Source organism: Candoia aspera, chromosome 16 (assembly GCF_035149785.1).
Source record: "Candoia aspera isolate rCanAsp1 chromosome 16, rCanAsp1.hap2, whole genome shotgun sequence".
In the NCBI taxonomy this organism is placed as follows: domain Eukaryota; kingdom Metazoa; phylum Chordata; class Lepidosauria; order Squamata; family Boidae; genus Candoia; species Candoia aspera.
In genome coordinates this window covers 5,970,605-5,994,472 of record NC_086168.1, presented here as the reverse complement: position 1 = coordinate 5,994,472, position 23,868 = coordinate 5,970,605, and the positions used below count along the sequence as shown (strand labels likewise).

General features: G+C 45.2%; 1 protein-coding gene across 1 annotated transcript; it reads right to left on the bottom strand.

Annotated features, from left to right (window-relative positions):
• Positions 1–33: 33 nt before the first annotated feature.
• Positions 34–23,778, bottom strand: ENTPD8 (ectonucleoside triphosphate diphosphohydrolase 8). Its single transcript, XM_063316009.1, has 10 exons — positions 23,626–23,778; positions 9,452–9,576; positions 8,810–8,927; positions 7,634–7,784; positions 6,358–6,517; positions 5,038–5,268; positions 2,040–2,306; positions 1,510–1,620; positions 654–791; positions 34–483 (listed from the first exon to the last, which is right to left on the bottom strand). Exons 2-10 carry the CDS (start codon positions 9,572–9,574, stop codon positions 301–303), a joined length of 1,482 nt encoding a protein of 493 aa, XP_063172079.1. The 5' UTR covers positions 9,575–9,576; positions 23,626–23,778; the 3' UTR covers positions 34–300.
• Positions 23,779–23,868: the final 90 nt, after the last annotated feature.

Here is a 23,868-nt window from a genome sequence, read left to right as displayed (position 1 = left end):
GATGTCACTGCAAGGCACCAGGAGTCTTGACCGTTTGGTGGCTATCAGGTTTAATAAATAAAAATAAAAATAATGAAGGACCTCTGAAGAAACCGCCAATGTCCCAAGGTTGAAGAGGGGTAGACGGGGCAGAGGCTGGGTTCGGTGTGCACCATGGGAGGACAGCGTCTCTGCCTTGTGCTGAAATGGGTAGAGGCTGATGAGGTAGGAAGTATGTGGCAAGGGGAGGTTCGTTCCTTGGCTGGACAAGACTCGGAACACCTCCCAGGCCACAGAGATGGTGTCCTCTTCGGGTCTCTCTCACAGCAGAGAATGCAAGATGAGGAGGAGGAGGCAGAGTGCCAGGGTGGCCACGATGAAGAAGATGCTTGCAGCCCAGATGCCTTCCTCGTGTCCCTTGAGCAGTTGAGGTGCTTCAGCTGGGATCATGTTGGTGAGGTTGAGCATGTAGCCCAGTGCCCAACCAATATCAGAATTGGCAGCCTGTGGAGAAAGACAAGGCTATTCAGAATGGGAAAGTTTTATTTCAGAACAGGTGCACTTGCTTATCGGAGAAACATAAATGGCTGCCCAAGTCCCACACGGAGACTCTGGCAGCTTCCAATACACCAAAATAAGCTCTCTCGGGTCAACACCACCCAAGCCTGTCTCACCTGCATCTGGAAGGCAATGTTTTGCCATGTGTCGCTTTGGAAGCCATAACCCTCCAATAAAAGGGTCAAGATATAGCTGGCACTGGCACAGTAATTCTTCAGGTGGAATGTTTTCTCGCCAGGGTAACTGGAGCTCAACTGGGAGGAACACAGATGAATACAAAGGGCATATTAATGAAAATGGCCAGCATGCCTCTTCTGTATCACCAACCTAAAAAGTCAGAATAGTCCTCCTGAGATAGATAGAAAGATAACAGGGGGATGGATGGGATAGAGAGAGAAAAATAGAGGAGGGGGATGGATGGATGGATGGATGGATGGATAGATAAGGGAGGGGGAGGGAGGGATAGATAGGATGGATGGATGGATGGATGGATGGACAGATAAGAGAGAATGATGGATGGATATAGATAGATAGGATGGATGGATGGATGGATGGATGGACAGATAAGAGAGGGTGATGGATGGATATAGATAGTCAGGATGGATGGATGGATGGATGGATGGATGGATGGACGGACAGAAGAGAGGGTGATGGATGGATATAGATAGACAGGATGGATGGATGGACAGAAGAGAGGGTGATGGATGGATATGGATAGACAAGATGGATGGATGGATGGATGGACAGATAAGAGAGGGTGATGGATGGATATAGATAGGCAGGATGAATGGACAGACAAAAGGGGGATGGATAGATATAGACAGACAGGCTGGATAGATGGATAGATAAGGGAATGGATGGATGGGACAGAGAGAAAGAGTGGAGGGGCTGAGAGAGGGATAGAGATAGATAGATACTGTAGATGATAGAAGAAGGGGATGGAAGATAGATGACAGATACTGAGATACTTACATCTTTCCACGCTCTGGCACAGAAAGTCTGAATGGTTCTCTCTACAGTGGCTAGCGGGTGAGTCTCTGTTAGGTTCAGAAAGTGGAAAGTGTAGTAATATGCAGAAAAGGCCTGGAAGATTTTTTTAAAAATACAGTCACCATATTGGAAATTTCTCACCTTATCTACAATGGGGGGGGGGAAATCTCATCTTGATTAGTTCTGCAGCAAAGGGAGCAGAGCAGGAACATAGCTAGGCAAAGAACCCCAAATCTCCTTTGCCCAATTTTTTTTTTTAGGAGAATGGTACAGTGTGGCTCAAACATGCAGTTCTCCCGTTCTTTGGCAAAACCCCAAGGTTTTGAGGCTAGCGTTGGGTCAGAGCAAAGATTTAAAGACTCCAACCTCCAGGGCCCCAATCTGAGAAACATTCCTGCATCTGCTCTTTAATTTATGGAGCAGATGCTCCAAACCACCCGTAATCTCAGAGAATGTCCGTAACCTAATCCCCCCTATCCAGGAATTCAGAATTGATTAGCAAAACCTCCTACCAAGAACTTCCCGTTGACTTTTGGCTGGTAGATCCCCTCAAAGCCACAGAATGAGGGGTCTCGGCAGCTGGAGAAATTGAAGATGTTCTTGAACACTTCCTGGCAAAGGGTGGCATTGCTTTGGCCCAGTAGAGTTACGTTCCCTGAGGGTGCCGTTGAGGAGGGAGGCTTGACACATGGATTGCCATAAATGGACTCTGTCTGCACTGTTTCTTTGTAGCCCTTTGGATAGCAGGGATGATCCACCTCAGTGCTGGTGCTTCCATTCTGAAGACAACATTCACAGAATTTGAACGGTCACTCATGCCCTGGTCATCTCCCATATAGACTACTGCAATGCACTCTACATGGGGCTCCCCTTGAAGAGTATCTGGAAGCTAGAGCTGGTACAAAATGCAGCTGTGCAGGCGATCTTAGGTGCCTCAAGATCAGCACATATTACTCCCTTGTTCCGCGAGCTGCATTGGGTGCCAGTTTGCTTCCAGGTCCAATTCAAGGTGTTGGTTATCACCTTTAAAGCCTTACATGGCACGGGTCCAGGTTACCTAAGGGACCGTCTCATCCCCGTTACATCAACCCATCCCACCCGGGCATGCAGAGAGGGCACTCTACGGACCCCGTCTGCAAGAGAATTCCATCTGGCAAGGTCCAGGAGGTGGGCCTTCCCTGCAGCAGCTCCTGCCCTTTGGAACATCCTTCCCCTGGGAGTGAGGCTTGTCCCCTCCCTCCTGGACTTCAGAAAACAATTGAAGACCTGGTTTTGTCACCGTGCCTGGGGCGGGAGGGAGAATAGTCACTCCTGGGGATGGTGAGTTCCTTAGAGTGGCCCTGTTTTACCTGCAGGTTATAGAGAGCTTTTAGCTATTGGGTTTCCACCATATTTATATTTTATTATGTATTATATTTATTCTATAGTTTCATATGGCATTTTTAACTGTGTTTTATTGTAAACCACCCAGAGTCCCTCCTCGGGGCGAGATGGGCAGTGATAAATTTGATTAATAAATAAATAAATAAATAAATAAAATTGCACCCCTGCCCCTATCATAAACCCTCCCTAGGCCCTTTGGCTGGAGATACACCAAAGGAGGACGCCGTGATCTCTTTTACTCAGTGCTTTGCCAATATTCCAAGAAACAGTGCTCAAATCCCAAATCCAGTGCACAGCCCAGAACACAGAACACTAGGCCTACCTGGTGGTGGCCAATCCTTTTGAGTTCACCACCACCTCACATAAGCTGACCCAGAAGTCTGACCCAGAAGTCCATGGAAGACTTAGCAGGTTCATTTTGACGACATAACTAAAGCCGGTTGAACTCTAATCTTGCTTGGGCTGGCTTTTCCTTGTTAAATTGGCCCATCGTGCAAAACCCAACCTATCTGCTCCACTTATGATTCAGTCCTGTGCAGGTCCAGAAAATGAGGCCCTGGCTGGGTGCACTGTGTGAGGTTTAGGGTGCAATCTTGCGCAGGTCCCTCTGAACCCAGTAGGGATTCATTCTGTACATAGGGTGGCAACATGTACTTTAGAAACCTAAGCAAAGGCAGAAGAATAAAAATCCAGGCTTCTCTTGTGAACCAGCCGTAACAATTTCTTCAATTTTTTTTCACAAGCGGAATGGTGATTTTGCTAGGCATGAAAAATCGGGATTAAACTATTGTGCCAAGATGTTGTAGCTTTGCTGCATGATCCTTGCTATACTTCTAGATGCCCTTGGAGAAACGTAAGCCAAAGGGGCTTTGGGGGAGGGGGAGGGGGTGCCTTTGAGTCAGTCTTGACTCCTGGCAACTGCCTGGACAAGTCCCCGCAGTTTTCTTGGCAAGTTTCAGAAGTGGTTTGCCATTGCTTGCTTCCTAGAGTCGAGAGAAAGGGACTGGCCCAAGGTCCCCCAGCCGGCTTCATGCCTAAGACGGGACTAGAACTCTCCTACCACACCTGATTGGCTCTTGGGCTGAGGGAGAGGGACTGGCCCAAGGTCACCCAGCCAGCTTTCACGCCTAAGGCGGGACTAGAACTCTCCTACCACACCTGATTGGCTCTTGGGCTGAGGGAGAGGGACTGGCCCAAGGTCACTCAGCCGGCTTTCGTGCCTAAGGCAGGACTAGAACTCACGGTCTCCTGGTTTCTAGCCTGGTGCCTTATCACTACACAAAACTGGCTCTCATAAGCCAGTTCAGTTCAATTTTATTACAGTCACTGACCAGCACAAGATAAAATTCTATAAAGATATACACATTAGCCTTAAAATATGAACCATCTGGTCTAAAATAATTTTAAATTTGAATTTACAAGTTCCAGTTAAATGTTAAAATATGTTTAGATCACCATGTAAATGAGCCCCTTAATCAAATTTAGAAACAATCTTATTAATTTACATTATCACAACTAATATGCTATCAAGGATAAGTATAAAAATATGATACATAAAACATTAAAAAGAGTAATAAAAAGAGTAAAGTATCATATATCATGGAGAAGATCTGAGCCAAGAAAAGCATGTGAATGAGTGCATCCAGAAAATCTTTCTCGTGCTCAGCCCCAGTCAGAGTCCTGGGCTGAAACTATCTCTGCTGTTTTTGCAAAGCTAAGCTAAAGGGTTCAACCTGGTGGGCACTTGGATGGAAGAACCAAGATGCCAAGAAAACATCCAGGTGGTCACCTGAGTCAGCCCGGACTGGAGGGAGCACTGGCCTTTACTTGTGTCCAAAAGGAGTCTAACTTTAATTTAAAAGGTTTGACTCAGGGATGCCCAGTGAAGGCCCCTTTCCCAAACAGACCCAGAAAAACAGCAAGGATGCCTCAGTACAAATGAAGTTCCTTGGTTTGGGAGGGGGAAAAAAAACAGACGGTCCTAGAGTTATTCTCTGCATGCTTTCTTGATTCTACCTATTCCCCGCAGTCAAAACAGGGAACGGTCAACCCACTGAAATTGTTCCCTTGCTTTTCTTATCCCGCGTCCTCCCCAGTGGCTTCCAAACAATCACCAGGCTAACTTACCAGAATTGCCCAGATCGCCCGCTGGAAGGCTTGGTTCTGCCCATAACATAGGTAACTGTGGCTGTAGATGGTATAGTCAAACCCATAGAGGCGGAACTGCGCGGCTTGGGCAGGATCGGCAATAGAGCCAGCAGGGATGAAGCTGATTTGGGTGGAGGCCCCCCCAAGGTCCAGAGCCCCCAGGATACGGGCTGATGGAGGCCGGATCCAATTTCGGTCCTTTGCAGAATACTGCAGAGACAAAATTAGGGCAGGGTGGGAACAAAGGCTGGGAATCAATCAGGGCAAGTTGATCTGGATGGCAATTAAATTATCTTTGGGTGGGATGCAGAAAACTTTTCTTATCTGGGCCAGGAAGGTATGGAGAGGAAATACCTAACCAATTGCTGCCCCTTTAAGATCACCAGCATCTTCTAATATTTATTGGTGAGAAGCAGCAGGTGTGCAGAGCAATTTCAAGATTTAACCTCCCCCCACCCCAGTTCTTTATGATAGGCCACCTGTCATCCCTGAGAAAGTGAAGTGCCAGCCACGCAAATGAAAAATAACCACAGGTAGCCCTCGTTTAGCGACGGACTTGTTTAGCAGCTGTTTGCAGTTACAACAGGGATGGAAAAGTAACTTTGTGACCAGTCCTCGCATTTACGGCCTTTGCAGGTCTGTAAAGCAAAGGAAAGCTGAAGTCAGATTGTAAGCGCAGTCACGGTTTAACTTAGCAACTGCTTCACTTAATGACCAAGTTGCCAGTCCCAATTGTGGTTGCTAAATGAGGACTACCTGTAACCCCTCCCCTCAAATCACCCTCCCCCAATCAAAGCAACAACAGACAAAAAGGAATCCAATTGATGGATCTAGGAGACTTTCCCAATCTTCTGCAAGCTGACATTCCCCCAGATGGATTGGACTATCATGCCCATCATCCCTGGCCAATGCCCTAAGGACTGTTGCTTGTCTTGACTACTTTACCCTTTTTCAGTTACAGCGCATGGGGTGTCTGTGTGGGGTGGGGTGGATAAATAAATTAATTATGATAACATACTGAGTTCTCCAATCTGTTTTTCTTTTTTAAATTGGGGCATGCGTCTTCTCAGTTTTTAAATCAGAGCTTTTAAGGAACTTGCCCTGAAGGAAGAGGGGTTCTTTTTGATCTGGAAGAAACCTTGGGCTTTTATAAAACAAATAAATATATTTTAAAAAACAACAACTGAAAGATGCTTCCTCAGTTTTGGAAAGGGTATATTCTTGCCTAAATCTGAATGCTGCACCCAGATCCTGCACCTAACATGTCACATAGAAATGCAAAACATGATCCAGCCCTACCTGTGTGAAAGAATTCAGGAGATAGTTTATGGTGATCCACCCAAAAGCACCTTCCTCTTTCCCACTGATAATTCGAGCACCTTGGAAACTCACGGGATATTCCTGGATAGTTTGCGAGACCGCCTTCAAAATCTGCGCGGCGGCTGACTTGTTCCGCATGCTGTAGAATCGTTCAGACAGAAAGACATGAGTTTTTGCTTCCATAAGGACTAGAAACATGCTCCTTTAAGAAATATATCCAAATAAGATGCCTGTGCTGAGATTCCTTCCTTCCTTAATCTTGGGAACTAAGAGCACCCCTTAATGAGAGTCTTTTTTAAATAATTTTTACTGAAGAAACTTTTTTACAAAGTTAAAAGCTCCAGAACAATAAAAGAGAATAGAGAAAAAAGATACAAAAAGAAAAATAGGAGAGACAGAAAAATAGAAGGTGAACTACAGTACAGACCAAGAAAGGAGAAAAAAAGAAAAAAGAAATATTTAAAGAATCGATTCTGTTCATCTTTGCAGCAGTTATAATTATAGTTAAAACTGTTTCCACCCTCCCAAGTTATATAACACAGTTCCCTTCCTCCCATAGGTACATCCCTTTTTAATCAGTAAATTCAAAGATCACCATTTTTATCCATTTTCAGCCAAAAGTCCATAAAGGGTTTCCAGTCTTTTTTAAAGGAATTATTGTCCCCCTCCTTAATCAAACAAGTCAATTTAGCCATTTTTCCTTTATTGGAGTCTTGTTTTAGTCATTGTAGGAGGAGAGCAAGCTGTGTTAGTCAACATTGGAAAAAAAAAATCTGTAGTCTGGAAACACCTTTTCTAAAACACCTTTTATTAAAAGGCAGAAGCTTTTGTGAGCTTTTAATAAAAGGTGTTAGTCAGACAAGATGCTACCAGACTCTTGACTTAATGGGAGTCGTAACTTCTTCATCAAAAGAAAAAAGCAATCACAGATTTATTCAGTTTATTATTTGGGGTTAAGCTACACTGCTCCTGACTTTTCTGCTTGAAAATGGGGAGGGAAATTGCTTAGAATAGAATAGAACAGAACAGAACAGAACAGAATAGAATTCTATTCTTCCAGTGAATACAGTCAAAGGAATCAACAAAAACAGCTTGGAGGTCACCACCTCAATCATACCTGCTGAAGCCATGAATTGTGGTTTGCAAACTGGGGTTAAGGGCTTAGCGCATTGTGCAAACCCAGCCAATTCTGTTGGTCTTAATAAACCACAATTAAACAAACCTGAGTTTAGCACCATGTCTGAACCCTTTGTACCTGAGTAGCCTCATGCCAGCTGTAGCTCCCAAATAAACTGGTGACTCTCGCTGTCTTTCAGGAGGGATGACTCCCATGGCTGAATTCAGACATTCCCGCAGAGAAGCACCAGCCTGCGGAGGATTACTGGCATAGCTTGATATTCCAGATCCTGGAATGACAAAAAACAAGATGAGGAAATTCAGTGACCAGCGTGCCAATGTTTCAGGGTCTTGAGCTGTTCTCATGCTGCTGGATTAGCTGCAGATCTGAGCAGTCTCCAAGCAAGTCCTTGGAGTCATCCAAGGGTAGGCTTTGGATATGATGGCGCCTGCTAGAATTGCTAATAAGTAGGATGGTTGCCCTGGTGCAAGGCCATCTTAGGGGTATTGTGGGAATTAAAGTGGTAGCTTCAGCCTGCTTTCTAACAGTAGCCCGAGAAGTAGTTGAGGAGAAAAAAAATTAAAAGAGGAACAGAGAAGGGATCAGTGATGGACCCCTGCTGGAATGGGAAGGTTCCAGTTTGATCTAGTGCCCTTCCTATGAAGAGGGCCATTAATCCATTCATGAAGACCTTGGATTTCGCTATCTCCATCCAAATCAGGTCCAGCCAGCCGTACTAAATTTGAGAATATTTTTGCTCACTTGCTGAGTGGAGAGGCTGGTTGATGCCCTCAAAGCAAAGCATTACCTTTATGGGATCTTTGGGAATATTTACCTTGGAAGAAGCCTGGAGAAGGACAGTAATGAAGCTGAGTGGAGAAGTGAAAATGGCATGGAAATTCTTGGCCAGTTGAGGTGTAGCAAGCAGATATGGTCAAGACTGGTCTGCTAACAATGAATTCAGTCCCAAACTTTGTAGGCCAGATTTTTCTTGGGTTCAAGGAATTTTAGGGGTCCTCTCTCTCCCCATGGTGATTGACCCCTCTGGTCCTTAGATGGAGTTTCTCAAACACTGGCAATACAGTTGGTTGGGTTTTTGATGTTCTCTGAACTTGGTGGCTTTCTTGCAGGTGTCTCATTACCAGCCAGGTAACAACATCTGGTAATGAAACATCTACAGAAAACCCACCAAGCTCAGAGAACATCAAGAACCCAACTGGGTTATGTACCGTATATTCTCTGCTACTGAATACTCTGCCTCACCTTCCACAGACACCATGATATGTTTCAGAATAATTTTTTTAAAAAGCTGACCTTTGACATTGCAGGAGAATGTTTGGCTAACCATGCCTGTGTTGTTTTCTTTCTCCATCGGCCACTGGTATACAAAGAGGGATGTGTGCGATGAACCTGCATCAAACACCAAGCCATACTGGAAAGAAGTCATTCAAAACAACATTGTCAGGTGGGAAAGAGCAACGCAGGTTCAACCAAGCTTTGTAAAACCTGGGTTGCTAGATCAGGTATTCTGCATATTTGATTGGGAATGGCCTTAAAGTCTTAGCCAATAGCAGTCTATAGCAATGTTTCTCATTCCCAGCAATTTTAAGACATGTGGACTTCTGGGAATTGAAGTCCACACGTCTTAAAGTTGCTGAGGTTGAGAAACATTGGTCTATAGAGTTAGAAAAATGTCCGTAGGTATGATGAACCTGAAGGTAATGATGGGGGCAAGACAGAAGGCTAAACCGCATCTCCATTTTTTGCAGCCCGTACTGTATTTTGCTTCCCAGGGCATAAGCAGTTTATAATTTCTGAATACAATTTATCAAAGCAATTCTAAACAATCTTTCTGAGAACTTCAGCAGCGTTTCTCACCATTAAAACTCCTTCCAGCCCCGATCCACTACTTTAACCTTTGTGCCACATGGTCTCCAAATAGCTTTGCCCACTCACCTTGTTCTCAGAAGGTTGTGTGACGTTGTGGATTCTCACCAAGCTAAGAATCAGGGCAGTGAGAGAAAAAATACCCAAAAGGATCAGAGCTCCACGGAGATACCAGCTGTTCTTGAAGCCCATTTCTAGGAAGATAAAAACACGAATGAGTTGGAGTTCCCATTTCAATCAGTCACAAAGATAAACCTAGGGAACGCACTCAAGTTCCTTCTGCTTTCTGAAATTAGATGGGTGATGGTTCAGGTTGGTGGTGGTATGGATTCTGGAGAACATCTTCCAGCTTCTCCTCAGAAAATTCTTCCCCACTCTTTCTGAGATCTTCTGCCTGGCACTTGGATGTCCTACTTGATGGGAAACACTGCTGCATTGCAAGGTTCTCCAACTTCAATCCAGGAAGGGAGAGGAAGAATCCTAAAGAAGAGGTTGCCATCTCCTCTCATTATGTATTCCTACTGAAAGGACAATCAAGTCTTCCAAAGCTGGATTGATCTCCAAAAATTGTCATGAGAAAATGTTGTGTAGTCCAAGCTGGTGATGATATTATCTACCTAGATGGTTCTAGATGGTCCTTCCAACTTTATATTTCTAGGATTCTGTGCTTTTTGACATCAGATGGAGATCTGACCCTTTACTCTTGACTTTCAGAATCTGTGTCCACAGCGGACTACGCTGTTTCTCCCAGAGAGTCTCTCAGACAGCATTCCTCATTTATTACTGTAAACTGAAAAATGGTGTTTCAGATATTGCCTCCTTCTCTTGAATCTAGTTTATTGTTTTACATGCTTTCTTGGATTGCAATTGACTAGCAGGGATCCAGTGGTGGGAACATCTGGCTAGCCTAGGCTAATCTTGGAAGCTAAACAGGGTGGGCCATGATTAGTATTGATGGGGGACCGTTGTAAGGTAGAAGGTGAAGTTAAAAAGAAAAATCTCAGACATGACCAGAAGCAGATTGTGTCCACATTATTGTCAAGAAAACTGCGTGGACATTCAGGGATTGAGCTCAGTTCAAAGGTAACTTTATTTTTACTTAGCCTTCCAAAAGATCCTCTGGGTGGAAAGCAGGCTACAAAAATATTAAATCCAATTAAACAAGCCATTTGAAGCACATGCAGACCTCCTCCTCTTTTGGAAGAGACACATCCCCCCCCCGACCCCATCCCCTCTGAGTAAAATTTCATGCTTTATTTTGGAAGAGAGAGTCCCCTTTTTGGGAGAGATGGGCGGTGACAGAAATTTGAAAAACAAACAAACAAATAAATAAAATATTGCAAGGGAATTAAGAGTTTAATAAAGAGCCATCAAGGAGGGGCTTGGAGAAGAGATTACAGGCAGTCCTGGACTTACGAACATTCATTTAGCGACCGTTCAGCATTGCAACAGCACTGAAAAAAGTGACTTCTGTTGCAGTTGTATTTTACTTTTCTTGTAGAAGTCCAGCCAAAATTGGGAGGAGGGGTATAAAGCATGGTAAGAAGAGGGACCCCCTCCCAACAATCCAATGAAATTCTTTGTGTGCCTACTTAATACTTACGCAGTGGAATAGTTGCATTTATGAACAACTGCACCACCCTGGAGAAAAGACCCATCTCTTTGATGCTGCTTTTGGGAACTGAGCAAGAGAAATCATAGAGAATGGTGGAAAACCTAATCTTCTGAACCAGGGTTATGCAGCGAAATCACCCCTTCCTTCTTCTCTTTTAAATAATTTTTTTAATTAAAGATTTTTTTCCACAAGTAAAAAAATCTAATAAAGAAAAAAGAGAGGAAAATCTAATAAAGAAAAATCTAATAAGGAAAAAAGAGAGGGAGGGAGGGAGCAAAGGAAAAAGAGAGAAACAACTGAATAAACTAAAGTAGATGACTTCCAACCTTCTTTTCAACAGATATTAACATACCCATCATCTCCCCTCCCTCTTAACTATTCCAGAGATCCCTTCAGACTCTTATTTCATCCTCATCTTTTTCAATCATCAAATCCATAAATCATCATTTCACTTTTTTCTTCTTTTAGCAAAAAGTCCATTAAAAGTTTCCAGTCTTTTACAAAGTCGCCCCCTTCTTCTTCCATTCAAGTCCTCCTTTAACAACAACTGCTGCATCCTGGTCCCTGAATTTCGATCTGGTGGGATTTGCATTCCAAATCAATTAAAGTGAGCCAGGCTTCCCTCTAGCCACGCATTTCCTTTCCACCTAGGCCTGGCAACTGGGAACGATTTTGACCACCTGCAAGGCTGCAACCCAAACATTTGCAGGCCAGGTACTTGGGGAGGCTACCTGCAGCCTTCTTCATTTCTTCCCAGCTGCTGAGAACAATGCAAGACTTTCGGAAACAGGGGATTCCTACGGAGCATAGCTCAAAGAAGGATTAACCTATTGATCTCAGCACCTGCATTAATTTGCTGGGAAAAAAGTCCGAAGCGGGCTGCAAATTGCAGCACGGTAAACACTGCACAATTGGGGAGGCTCAGCAGGGCGTAGCAATTGCTGCTTCAAGGAAATATATTTATATTTGGCTTTTGAGGCTTGGGAGCTCAGGGAATCCCCATCTGATAAGCCTGGGGATTGGAACAGTTCCAATTGAGTTGCAAACCAGTTTGCAGAAGTGCAATCTCCTCCAGAGAGAGCAGCACCCTCTCCTGCTTCTACTCAGCACCATTTGATGGTGGAAGGACGGGGTCAAAATCAAATCAATAAAATAAACAGGGACAGAAACGATCAGCTTCCCCCAGAAAGCCTGTAATGATTGCCTGAACCCAAATAAAACCAAATAAAGTTTAGGTTCTGATTTTATTTAGAATAGAGTGCAAACAGAAAAGGAAGCTGAGAATGAGAAAAGCGTGCCTAAAGTCAAACTAAATAGCCCCGCTTCAAACAGCGTCCCCCCCCCTTCATTCATAACAATCCCACATTCCCAGGTGCTCCTAACGAGCTCTGCTGATCAATGGGCAAAAAGACCTTGACATTAAAGAGATAACCCAAACACATTCCTCCATGGCACAGCCAGACACAGCTCTCCATGCAAGGTTTATCAGCAGCGCCCTCCCAGCCAGGAATGCGCGTCAACACTCTGGCATGCGAACCATTATGATGTATCAAACATTGCAATGGTGAACATGACATACCGCCCCCCTAAAGAAAAATCACACAGACGGCTTGGAAGGATAGGCAACATGAAACCCGCGAACTAGATCAGGAGCCACCACGTCGCAAGCAGCGACCCACTCAGGATGGGGAAAATGCTTCCAGCGAACTAAATATTGCAGAGTGCCTCGAAGCTTGCGAGAGTCAAGAATCTCCTTGACCTCGAAGTGTTGCTGTCCATCAATCATGACAGGTGGAGGGGGGGGAGGTCAGGGATGCCAATGAGAGGAGTCATGGGCAGGCTTAAGCAAACTGCAATGAAAAACAGGGTGCAAACGCTTCAAATTATGAGGCAAATCCAAACATACAGTGACAGGATTCACAATGTCAATAACAGTAAAGGGGCCAATGAACTTAGGAGCCAGCTTCCTGGAGGGTTGAGGAGACTTGATAAACTTGGTGGAGAGATAGACCAGATCTCCAATTTTAGACAAATGCGCTAACATATCTTTTACGAGAGGCAGCGGGTATTTGTTCGAAAGGGTGGCTGAATTCAAACCACGATAGTCTGTGCACAGTCTAAGGGTACCATCCTTCTTTTCGCGGAACAATACGGGAGCTCCAACCGGCGAGTTTGCAGGTTCAATGAAACCCCTAGCAAGGTTTCTATCAATGAACTCCCGCAATGCCCCCAGTTCCTTCTTAGTCATAGCATAGATCTTCGGCTTGGGTAAGGGAACGTCCGGAAGAAGCTCAATGGCACGGTCTGTTTTGCGATGGGGGGGCAATTGGTCTGCCTCCTCCTCCCCGAAGACGTCAGCAAAGTCCTGGTACTTGGCAGGCAGCCCTTCCATGGGTAGAGCGGGAGCTTGAGGGTCGACAATTTCAGCCCTCCCCGCCTTCACAGTGAGGGACCTCCGCACAATAGGAGCCTGGTAGAACCCGTCCTCAAACGTAATAGTACGGGACTTCCAATTGATGTATGGATTATGGTTAGTTAGCCAGGGAATCCCCAAAACGACCAGAGGGCTTCCCACTGGGGTAACAATGAATTTGATCAGTTCGGTGTGCATTCCCATCTGTAATGTAACATCCCCAGTAAACTGGGTGGCCGGTCCCCCCGCCCCCGCTGTGGAACCATCTAATTACTGAAAAATGAGTGGTTTTGGGAGGGGAAAGCAGGGCAGCTCCAACGCAGCAACTAGGTCGGGGTGGATCAAACACCTGGAACACCCCGAGTCGACCAAAGCCCAGACTTTGACGGTCTTGGAGCGGGAGCCCAACTTGATCTTTACAGCTAGGATGGGGCAGTCAGCACGCACCATGTTGGTATCATGCCCATTCTCCACCACCTGCCCAGCGGCGCTGTTTAAGGCAGGTGGAAGTCGTTTCCCACCGGCTGTTCCAGGGTGGCCAAAGCATCTCCTGTGAGGTAGACATCATCCTCCTCCTCCGCGGATGCCTTTGCCCCCACCAGCCGACGGGGAGGGTTAGGAGCCTTTTGCGGAGGTTTAGACGGGCGATCTGCAGTCTTAGTCCTGTGACATTCCGCCGCGTGGTGACCTGCCTTGCCGCACTTGATGCATTGCCCTTGGGCAAAACGGCGCTGTCTCTTGTCATCCCACCCTGTGGCAGACGGCAGTCTCGGGCCCTTGCCACAGGAAGGAGGCTTGTCCCCTTTAGTGGCTTGCATATAGGTACGCTGGGCATGTTCAGCCTTCCTGGTGAGACAGATCCAATCATGAAGTGGGTCCGGATCGTCCCTGCACAGTGCCTATCGCAATACCTCTCGATTGAGCCCGTCCTTAAATCTGTCGATCAGGGTAGCTTCAGACCACTCAGGAACTTTTCCTGCCAATACCTTGAATTCCAGGGCATAATCAGCAACCAATTTCTGCCCCTGAACAAGTTCTTTTAGAGCTTCCTTAGCCCTCTCTTTAGCAAGGGGATCTTCAAAGTACCGTCTCAAGGCGGCCCAAAAAAGGTCAAAGGCACCAAGCGCCGGGGCTTTCGCCTCAGACAACTGTACATACCAGTCAGCAGCTCTGCCCTTTCAGCTTTGTGGCAATCGCCGTGATTTTAGCCCCTTCCGAGGTAAAGCAATGTCCATATTGCTGCATATAGTTTGCAGCATTGGTAAGGAAAAATGACAAGTTTGTGGGGTCCCCATCAAACTTTACAGGAAAATCCTTAGGGGTCCCACCAACTGGCGCAGCCCCAACCGGAGGATGAGCCGGGGTCCCTCCTGACACCGGAGTGGGAGCCCGGGGACCTGGGGAAGAATTCCGTGGCCGCCCCCGCCCTCTCGGTGCTGGCGACGGAGGAGGGGGGACGGTGGGACCCCTCGCGGCACCTGGACTACCAACCACCTTCACCAGGTCTCCCACGGCAGCTGACATGGATCGTAGCATGTACTCCATAGACTTGATCTTTGCTTCGATAACCCTGATCCTGTGAGGTGTAACCAAGTCCTCCAGCCCTGGTGCCTCAGGTTGCCGCCTTGCCGACACCGCGGTGGATTCCCTCTCGGGAGTCACGGGGTAACGTAGCCTCCATGAGGTGTGAGACGTCCCCGGCCGGGGATCTCCCAAGGTATCCCACATCATCTCCGGGGGAGGGGTACCAGTTGTTACAGGCTGTTCCATCTCCCCCCTTTCCATCGGATCCCCCAACTTCGGGCTCGAGCTGGACTCTCTGGAATAGGGTGCGAAGTGGGATGGGAGGGGGCTCAGGTCCCTGCTTGGAAATGCCGACTCCAAGAACTGTCTGGTCGCATCGCCAAACCCCGTGCACTCCTTCCTCAATTCTGCCATCGCTAACTTCTTCTTTCGCAAGAAAAATTTCTTGGTAGAGACTAGCGAGGGTTTTTCGTGAAATGATTCTCAGCTTTATGTAATGATTGCCTGAACCCAAATAAAACGCTCAGACTCCAAATCAAAGTTTAGGTTCTGATTTTATTTAGAATAGAGTGCAAACAGAAAAGAAAGCTGAGAATGAGAAAAGCGTGCCTAAAGTCAAACTAAATAGCCCCGCTTCAAACAGCGTCCCCCCCCTTCATTCATAACAATCCCACATTCCCAGGTGCTCCTAACGAGCTCTGCTGATCAACGGGCAAAAAGACCTTGACATTAAAGAGATAACCCAAACACATTCCTCCACGGCACAGCCAGACACAGCTCTCCATGCAAGGTTTATCAGCAGCGCCCTCCCAGCCAGGAACACGTGTCAACACTCTGGCATGCGAACCACTACGGTGTATCAAACATTGCAATGGTGAACATGACAAAGCCCATGTTGAAAATGCCCAGTTAGTCATTTCTTTTTTCATTTCTATCATGAGTCTTTGGGCAGTATCCAGGAAAAACAGAAAGGAAGAAGGAACTAAAACATGACATGTATATCAACAAGGAACTCCTTCAATCGATCAGCGGAGTCCAAAGGAAAAGCGATTGTTTTTATTGCCTTGTAGAGAGCAAGGAGGCAGGAATAGGGCTGGATACTCTCCTGATGGGTATGTGGGAATGACCTTGGGAGACTGGGTGAAGAGATGCTGCCTAGGGAATGGTAGGATAAGAGACAGCATAGCCCGCAGCTGCATAATAGGTGGAGAAAGAGGCTCAGAAGGGACCCTCCCTAGTTTCTCAGGCTGTAAGGGAGACAGGGGGAGATTTGTGCTTTCAGACTCACGAGATTCTGTTAATGTAGCCTTACAACAAACTAGAATTAGCTCATCTGGTTGTATTTCCTGTCTGGTCTACCTGGTAAGGCTGACATCAATCTTGCAAGTCTGAAAGTACAAATCTCCCACCGTCCTCTTTACAGCCTGAGAAACTAGGGAGGGTCCCTTCTGAGCCTCTTTCTCCACCCATTATGCAGGTTTGGGCTATGCCGTCTCTTATCTGACCATTCCCCAGGCAGCATCTCTTTGCACCATTTCCCAAGGTCCTTCCCACATGCCATTACACCTGAGCCCTGCTTTGCTGCATCCTGGTCAGCTGAATAAGCCATAATTAGCCAAGTGCATTACCTGCAAAACCATCAAGAGTAGCAACCAACCACAGTAGCGGGGCTCAGACATGGTAAGCCAGGTCCCAGGAACTCCCATCATGGCTTAGTGTAATGTGTGACCCTGGAATGTTTCTGTCCTACTTCCCTGTTTGTCTCTTCCCTTGGTTTTTAAGGAGGTGGGGGGAACTGCAGAGAAATGATGCAGTTGTACAGGGCATTTTCATTTTTCCAAAGGCATCTTTAAGGAAAAAGAAAGGCCAAACGGGCAGGAAAAGATTTCTGCTGCATTTAAAAAAAAAAGTTATGGATGCTTTAGGGGTTAAGCTGACCAGCAATTAAATGTAACCTTCTAGGAAGCAATATTTAATCCATATTGCTTGCTAGAACACAAAAGGAAGTTCTGTTGGCAAAAGGAAAATAAAAGAGTCAGAAAAGGTCACCAAGGACTTTTGCTTCCTGTTTGATCTTGTTTATTGAATATTCTTGTTTAGAAAGTCTCTCTCTCTCTCTATATATATATATAGAAACACACACAATTAACATGAGTTGTTTCAGCTCAAGAACTTCAGCCAGGAAACAAATCCTATGCAAACAAAATGACTGCATTCCAAAGAACTGTAAAAAGATGGGGAGGGGATCTCCAGCCGATGACAGTCGCACCCATCCCACACTAACCGCAGTGATGATTCACGATTGTGCGCCCAGCAGACAAGGTCACTCAGGAGAACCACCTCAATTCCCAGGCTGCCCATTAACCACTCCCATCATGCGGTCAAGCAAAGTACTTCGGTACCAATCCCCAGACTTGGCCTTGTAACCATTTGTCCCTTCCCAAATCAGACTTGCGGGGAGGGGCAAGCCCTGGAAACCCACCCCCTTACAGCTACACCATTGCTGTGTGGCTAAAACGGGAGACATGCATCCAAAGCCTTGAGCTTCTAGGAGGTAAAGTTGAACTCCTGCACAGAAATGCATGGAGAATGATTAGCTCTGGTGAGCCAAGTCAATGCCCTCCCTCCCTCCATGGATGGTGTTACCATCTCCTCCAAATTGTTGAGCTCCTGTGACTGTTTTTTGGGTGGGTGGGTGCCTTTGAGTCAATGTTGACTCCAGGTGACTGTCTGGACAAGTCCCTGCAGTTTTTTTTGGCCACATTTTTGGAACCATTTCACAATTGCCTTCTTCTTCCTAGGAATGAGAGGGAGGGACCAGCCCAAGGTCGCCCAGCTGGCTTTGTGTCCAAGGCAGGACCAGAACTCACGGTTTCCCGGTTTCTAGCCTGGTGCCTTCACTGCTACCCCAAACTGGCTCTCTGTGACTGTTTTACACATGTAAAAATAGGGGTGGGGCTTTGGGGTGGCTGCCATCTCGATGTTTTTGACTCCTACCCTTCTGGAAAATCATCATCACCACCACCACCACCACCACCACCATCATCTTAAATAAATTTGCAGCGGGTAAGAATCACATCGTACCAAACCAGGAAAGACCATCCCTTTTATATATTTCCAATGCCACTTGAGGCCTGCAGCTTTTTTTCTTTTTTTAAATACATCAGGAGATGATTATCAGTGTAGCTTTCACTAGCTTAGATATACACCATTCTCTTGCCATTTCAGCTGGAACAAAGGTATTTGGAAAGAAATCCAGGAAGCAAATTGGAACTAGAAACTTGGCGGGCAGTTAAGTGCATTAAACCCAGAGCCTCAAATTACTTAATGACATCCCTGAGAGGCATATTTTGATTCTGCCCTCCTTGTTTCTAACCTGAGAAGCTAAATTGACCTTCCACCACACCACTTCTTTGAAAGCGACTTCCAAAGGCCAGAAGTATTGAGGATAGGAATAATAGTATTAAGGAACAATGCTTTTGATGTAGCAGGTTGATTTTCCAGGGCCGAAAGAACGTCCTGCGCCTTGATTTCAAAATTCCGCCAACAAGTTGGATGATTATCTATGCCAGAGAAAGGAAATACATGCCTACGGTGCATTAAGATCCTGAAATGTTGGCTTGGATAGCCATCTCTCTTGATTGTGATCAGGAAAGGTTTTGGCTTTCCTGATCACAATTTAACTTTCCACAGCAATAACATCTCACCAGAACAAATGATCCCTTATATGCCTAACTGTCATCGTCTCTGACATCGGTCATGTTGGACAAGGGTGCTGATGGGTAGAAACCAACAACATTTCAACAACTACTTGCCTCCTGGCCTGTGTTCAAGAAAGTTAATGTTTCAACCTGAATACATGTAATAAAAGTTTTATATCCTGCCCATACACGTATTTTCAGGTTTTTTTTAAATGTTTTTTTCCCCAGTTTTAGCAAGCTTCCCGCACAGGCCAGCCGCCCCAGATACATAAAATAGGCACTTAACTTTCAGGCCCTCTTATCTGCTCAGCGCTCATTATTTTTATAACTTGCTCATGTTTATTTTCTCACCGTTTAACAATTAGCCTTTGACCAAATGTCAGCCCTTTCTTGACCTGGCTTTCCTAACTGGTATGAGATACTTGAAGAATGACAGAAGATGTACTTAGCTGAGGCGTCACCAATACCCAAAGGATCTTCATCACTTTAGGACAACGAGATTAGCAGAATGGCCTGAATCTGCCAATGGATCAAGTAAATCCAGTAATATGGTTGGAATACAAAAAGCATAAGGAATTCATACCCTTTATCTGATCTACTTATGCTTTCAACTGAGGGTTGTTTGTCTGAAGAAAAAGGGAAAGGCTAAGGTAGGTAGAACTTCCTCATAATGATTAGTTAATTTTTTAATATATAACTTACGAATTCAACTCCAATGAGTTCACCAAAGGGCAATAAAAACCCCATCTCCAATTTAATCCATCATATCTCTACCAAAGCAAATACTGTGTCAGCTGACAACATCCATCATCACCATGTCGTCATCCTCACTAAAATAAATCAGGTGGCATTCTGCTTTCTGTTTCTGAACCTAGGGCAGTTTCTTGGGAAAGAGGTACTTTCGTAAAATATAAAATGCTGGAAATAGAAATAGAAATCAATCGTGTAAAATGTTATATACTAAAAGCAATTAAGAGTGCAAAATTTAAAAATAGCAGCCGGGCAACAAAATGCAATGAGGGCAACCACAACTCGATTCACAGCCACACAAGCGAATGGGTTTTGTTGTTTTCAAGAGACTTGTCGCCTTGCACAACTTCAGCAGAAAGAGACTTGCTGTTATAAACATTCCCTTGGCCAACCACTTAAAATGTCTGAATGTGCAGTGAAAGGTCATGCAGTGCTGGGTTCTCTCAACAAGTCAGTAATGTGGAGTGGAACTGAAGCTGTGAAGTGTTCTCTGACCACATCTGTAGCCCTGCAACCAGATGTTGTCCATCCTTTAAGAGTTATTTTTTTAAAATATCCATAGCTTATCAATGAACAACTTAAGGTCACAGAATGGTAGGGTTTGAAAGGACCTCAAGGGCTCTCTAGACCAGCATTCTGCTCTGTGGAACATCCTTGGAAGAGGAGGGATGGTGTAGATGAGTCCTGATCTGATGCCTATCAAATACCTTGGACCACAGTTTCATCATCTCTGGTTAGTAGGTTTGCAGAAGATTGGGACTGTAGTCCTGGAAGGAAGGAAGGAAGGAAGGAAGGAAGGAAGGAAGGAAGGAAGGAAGGAAGGAAGGAAGGAAGGAAGGAAGGAGGGAAGATCTCCAGGTTTTTCTACATGAACTGGTTTTAGAACATAAAGTTAGGCATTTGAAATAATTTAGGAGGAATGGAAGAGGCACCATTTTTTCCCCTAATTTGAGGGCAATTATATATTCCTAATTGGGAAAGGAGTACAGCAGGGCTGTATACTCTCACCCTACCTATTCAACTTGTATGCAGAACACATCATGCGACATGCTGGGCTTGAGGAGTTAAAATCACTGGAAGAAACATTAACAATCTCAGATATGCAGATGATACCACTTTGATGGTTGAAAGCGAAGAGGAACTGAGGAGCCTTATGATGAAGGTGAAAGAAGAAAGTGCAAAAGCTGGCTTGCAACTAAACCTCAAAAAAACTAAGATTATGGCAACCAGCTTGATAACTGGCAAATAGAGGGAGAAAATGTAGAAGCAGTGAAAGACTTTGTATTTCTAGGTGCGAAGATTACTGCAGATGCTGACTGCAGTCAGGAAATCAGAAGACACTTAATCCTTGGGAGAAGAGCAATGACAAATCTGAATAAAATAATCAAGAGCAGAGACATCAGACAGGCAACAAAGGTCTGCATAGTTAAAGCAATGGTGTTCCCCGTAGTAACATATGGCTGCAAGAGCTGGACCATAAGGAAGGCTGAGCGAAGGAAGATGGATGCTTTTGAACTGTGGTGTTGGAGGAAAATTCTGAGAGTGCCTTGGACTGCAAGAAGATCCAACCAGTCCATCCTCCAGGAAATAAAGCCAGACTGCTCACTTGAGGGAATGATACTAAAGGCAAAACTGAAATACTTTGGCCACATAATGAGAAGACAGGACACCCTGGAGAAGATGCTAGGGAGAGTGGAAGGCAAAAGGAAGAGGGGCCAACCAAGGGCAAGGTGGATGGATGTTATTCTAGAGGTGACGGACTCATCCCTGGGGGAGCTGGGGGTGTTGACGACTGACAGGAAGCTCTGGCGTGGGCTGGTCCATGAAGCCACGAAGAGTCGGAAGCGACTGAATGAATAAACAACAACAATATATTCCTAATATCCTTCCACCAGTTGGGGGTATTTTAGAAAGAAAGATTTTAAAACCCTGGAAAATCTGGATTTTAGCATCCTACTTGGCTACAAACAGCATTACTGATCTGTATTAGTAATTACAGACTGTAATTACAGTCTGAATCTCTGATCTGAATCCATCCGACACAGTTGTGGTGAGGGAGCAGTTTTAAAGAAGGAAAAGAGAAATCAAATATGTCTTCCAAAACTCTTCACAAAAAAAAAAAGAGGAGAGGATATCACCAGGATATCAGATATACACCTGATAACATCCAAGTTTACTTTTTGCAAAAGTAAATGATTCCAAAAACTAAAGAAAGAACACTTTCAGTGTAAGTTTAGCTAAGCAGTTGGGTGAGGGGGGGCTTAATTCTCCAATACATGTGTTTGGGATTGCAGTTTTGTGTATTTTTAAAGCTAAGGCATCATCTAATACCCAGAAAGTTCTAATTCATATAGTCACACTCACTTACCGCCCCCACCCCACACACACCTCATTTTGCTCTGAAAGGCTATTCCAAATTTCACCGCTTCAGGGAAGGGGTCTGATGGATTTACTTGATTCTATTATGAATGCAGAGAAGTTTTCTTCGGCAAATGCTTCTCCTGTAATTATCAGTCACCTAGTATTGAGAAGTTCATTTAAGAAATTCCAAAAATTTGGCACACATACTGCATGTGTTAAAAATTGATCGATTTGTTGATTTTGCTTCAGACAACCTGCCCTTGGCCTTCTAAATTTGTTCAGCTCCTCTCCGTGAGGTGCCCACAAATTGTTTTGGATTTCCAGAGTTTTTCACATCTGGATATCAACAGCTGGGGAATAACTATGTGAACCTGACGCCTGATTTGAGCTGGGAGAAGGTAATTGTCCCATTATCCCCCATTTGGCAATCAACTTAATTGGTGATCTAGTTGGATTTTGCACGGAGAATATGGGAAGTATCTTCTCTTTCCTTGGCTGTCAAAAATCTTGGGGAGACACATACTGGTCATTGACCATGATCATGACTTTCTTCTACTTCCTTTTTGAAGAAACATGTTGGTCATTCATAAATCTTTCTCAGCAGAGCAGCCTGTTTCAGCTTGACCTACCTCACCCAACTGCGCTCCCTGAAGGAAAATTAATATAAATGAGCAAGATTAAAAATTCCGGCAATTACTAGGGCCAGGCAGAAGTTCATCGACAAGTGCGCACTGTAGTTAGGAGAAGTTCGAGGCAGGAAACCTGGCTGTTTTCAGACCCTGAGAATTGCAGGACTGAGGCAAAAGCGCAACGCTGCGTATGGCTGAGAACAAAAGCCCATCCTGTTGAATCCAGCATCCTGGAGTGACCACAAGGATGCCCACAAAAAGACCACAAAGTGGTGAGCTGAAATTAGGAGGTGCTCATTTCAGTATTAGGGCTGCTAAGTTCAGACAGAACTATATAATTCTCATCTATCTCAATAAACCATGAATAAAGTCTAATACGATTAATTATAAATAATAAGAGGCGCTGTGGAACAATTGAACATTCTGCTTCCCCAGCCGACTGGGATGGGCCACAAGGAACACAACAGCTCTCTTTTCATGCTGCTCTCCAGCAACTGCTACGTCACGTTATGCTTACTCTGAACCCAGAGTTTCAACGGAGCTATTTTGCGCTAGTGATCCTAAATAAACCTCAACTTCTCTCACTCATTTTGTCAAAACCATCCAGCTGAGGGCCTCCCTACTTTGCAACAGGGAGTTCAACTATCAGTTCTATGATGGGCAAAGGAGATCTTTCTTTTAAAACAGCAAAATCCCAAAACAGGAAGGAAGGAAGGAAGGAAGGAAGGGAAGGAAGGAAGGAAGGGAGGGAGGGAGGGAAAAGGGGAAGGAGGAGAAAGCAAGAAAGCAAGAAAAGGAAGAAGGAGAAGGAAAAGGAGAAGGAGAAAAGAAAGAAAGAAAGAAAGAAAGAAAGAAAGAAAGAAAGAAAGAAAGAAAAGGAGGGGGAGGAGGAGAAGAGAAAGGAAGGAAGGAAGGAAGGAAGGAAGGAAGGAAGGAAGGGAAGGAAGGAAGGAAGGAAGGGAGGGAGGGAAAAGGGGAAGGAGGAGAAAGCAAGAAAGCAAGAAAAGGAAGAAGGAGAAGGAAAAGGAGAAGGAGAAAAGAAAGAAAGAAAGAAAGAAAGAAAGAAAGAAAGAAAGAAAGAAAGAAAGAAAGAAAGAAAGAAAGAAAAGGAGGGGGAGGAGGAGAAGAGAAAGAAGGAAGGAAGGAAGGAAGGAAGGAAGGAAGGAAGGAAGGAAGGCTCCAACTCTGCCCCCTTTCCCCACATTCATTTCCCCCCCGAAAGGAAGAGAAGGAGATTTGTTCCCACTTACCTCCAGAGGGCAGAGATGGGCAAGGTAGGTGTTTTCAGGAACAAGAACAGGAAAGCACCAGGAAGAGGCGAGCAACCCTCTGTTGTGAGGTGACGCTTTTGCCGATTCTGTGCAAAGGTTGCTTGTGGGCCGAGATTAATGTAGCTGATCAACCCCTCTTGCTTCCCCCTCCCTTCCTAGCTTCAAAGGCCCTCTTAGGCAACACCCCCCACCCCCCCGGAGCACATCCTGCCCACAAGTTTT

Excerpts from the sequence above, each read along its gene's own strand:
- ENTPD8 (XM_063316009.1), bottom strand. The coding sequence starts at position 9,574 with ATGGGCTTCAAGAACAGCTGGTATCTCCGTGGAGCTCTGATCCTTTTG. Across the intron at positions 8,928-9,451 it reads CACAACCTTCTGAGAACAAG|TATGGCTTGGTGTTTGATGC; the intron begins GTGAGTGGGCAA and ends ACTTCTTTCCAG. Across the intron at positions 484-653 it reads ACATTGCCTTCCAGATGCAG|GCTGCCAATTCTGATATTGG; the intron begins GTGAGACAGGCT and ends CTTTCTCCACAG.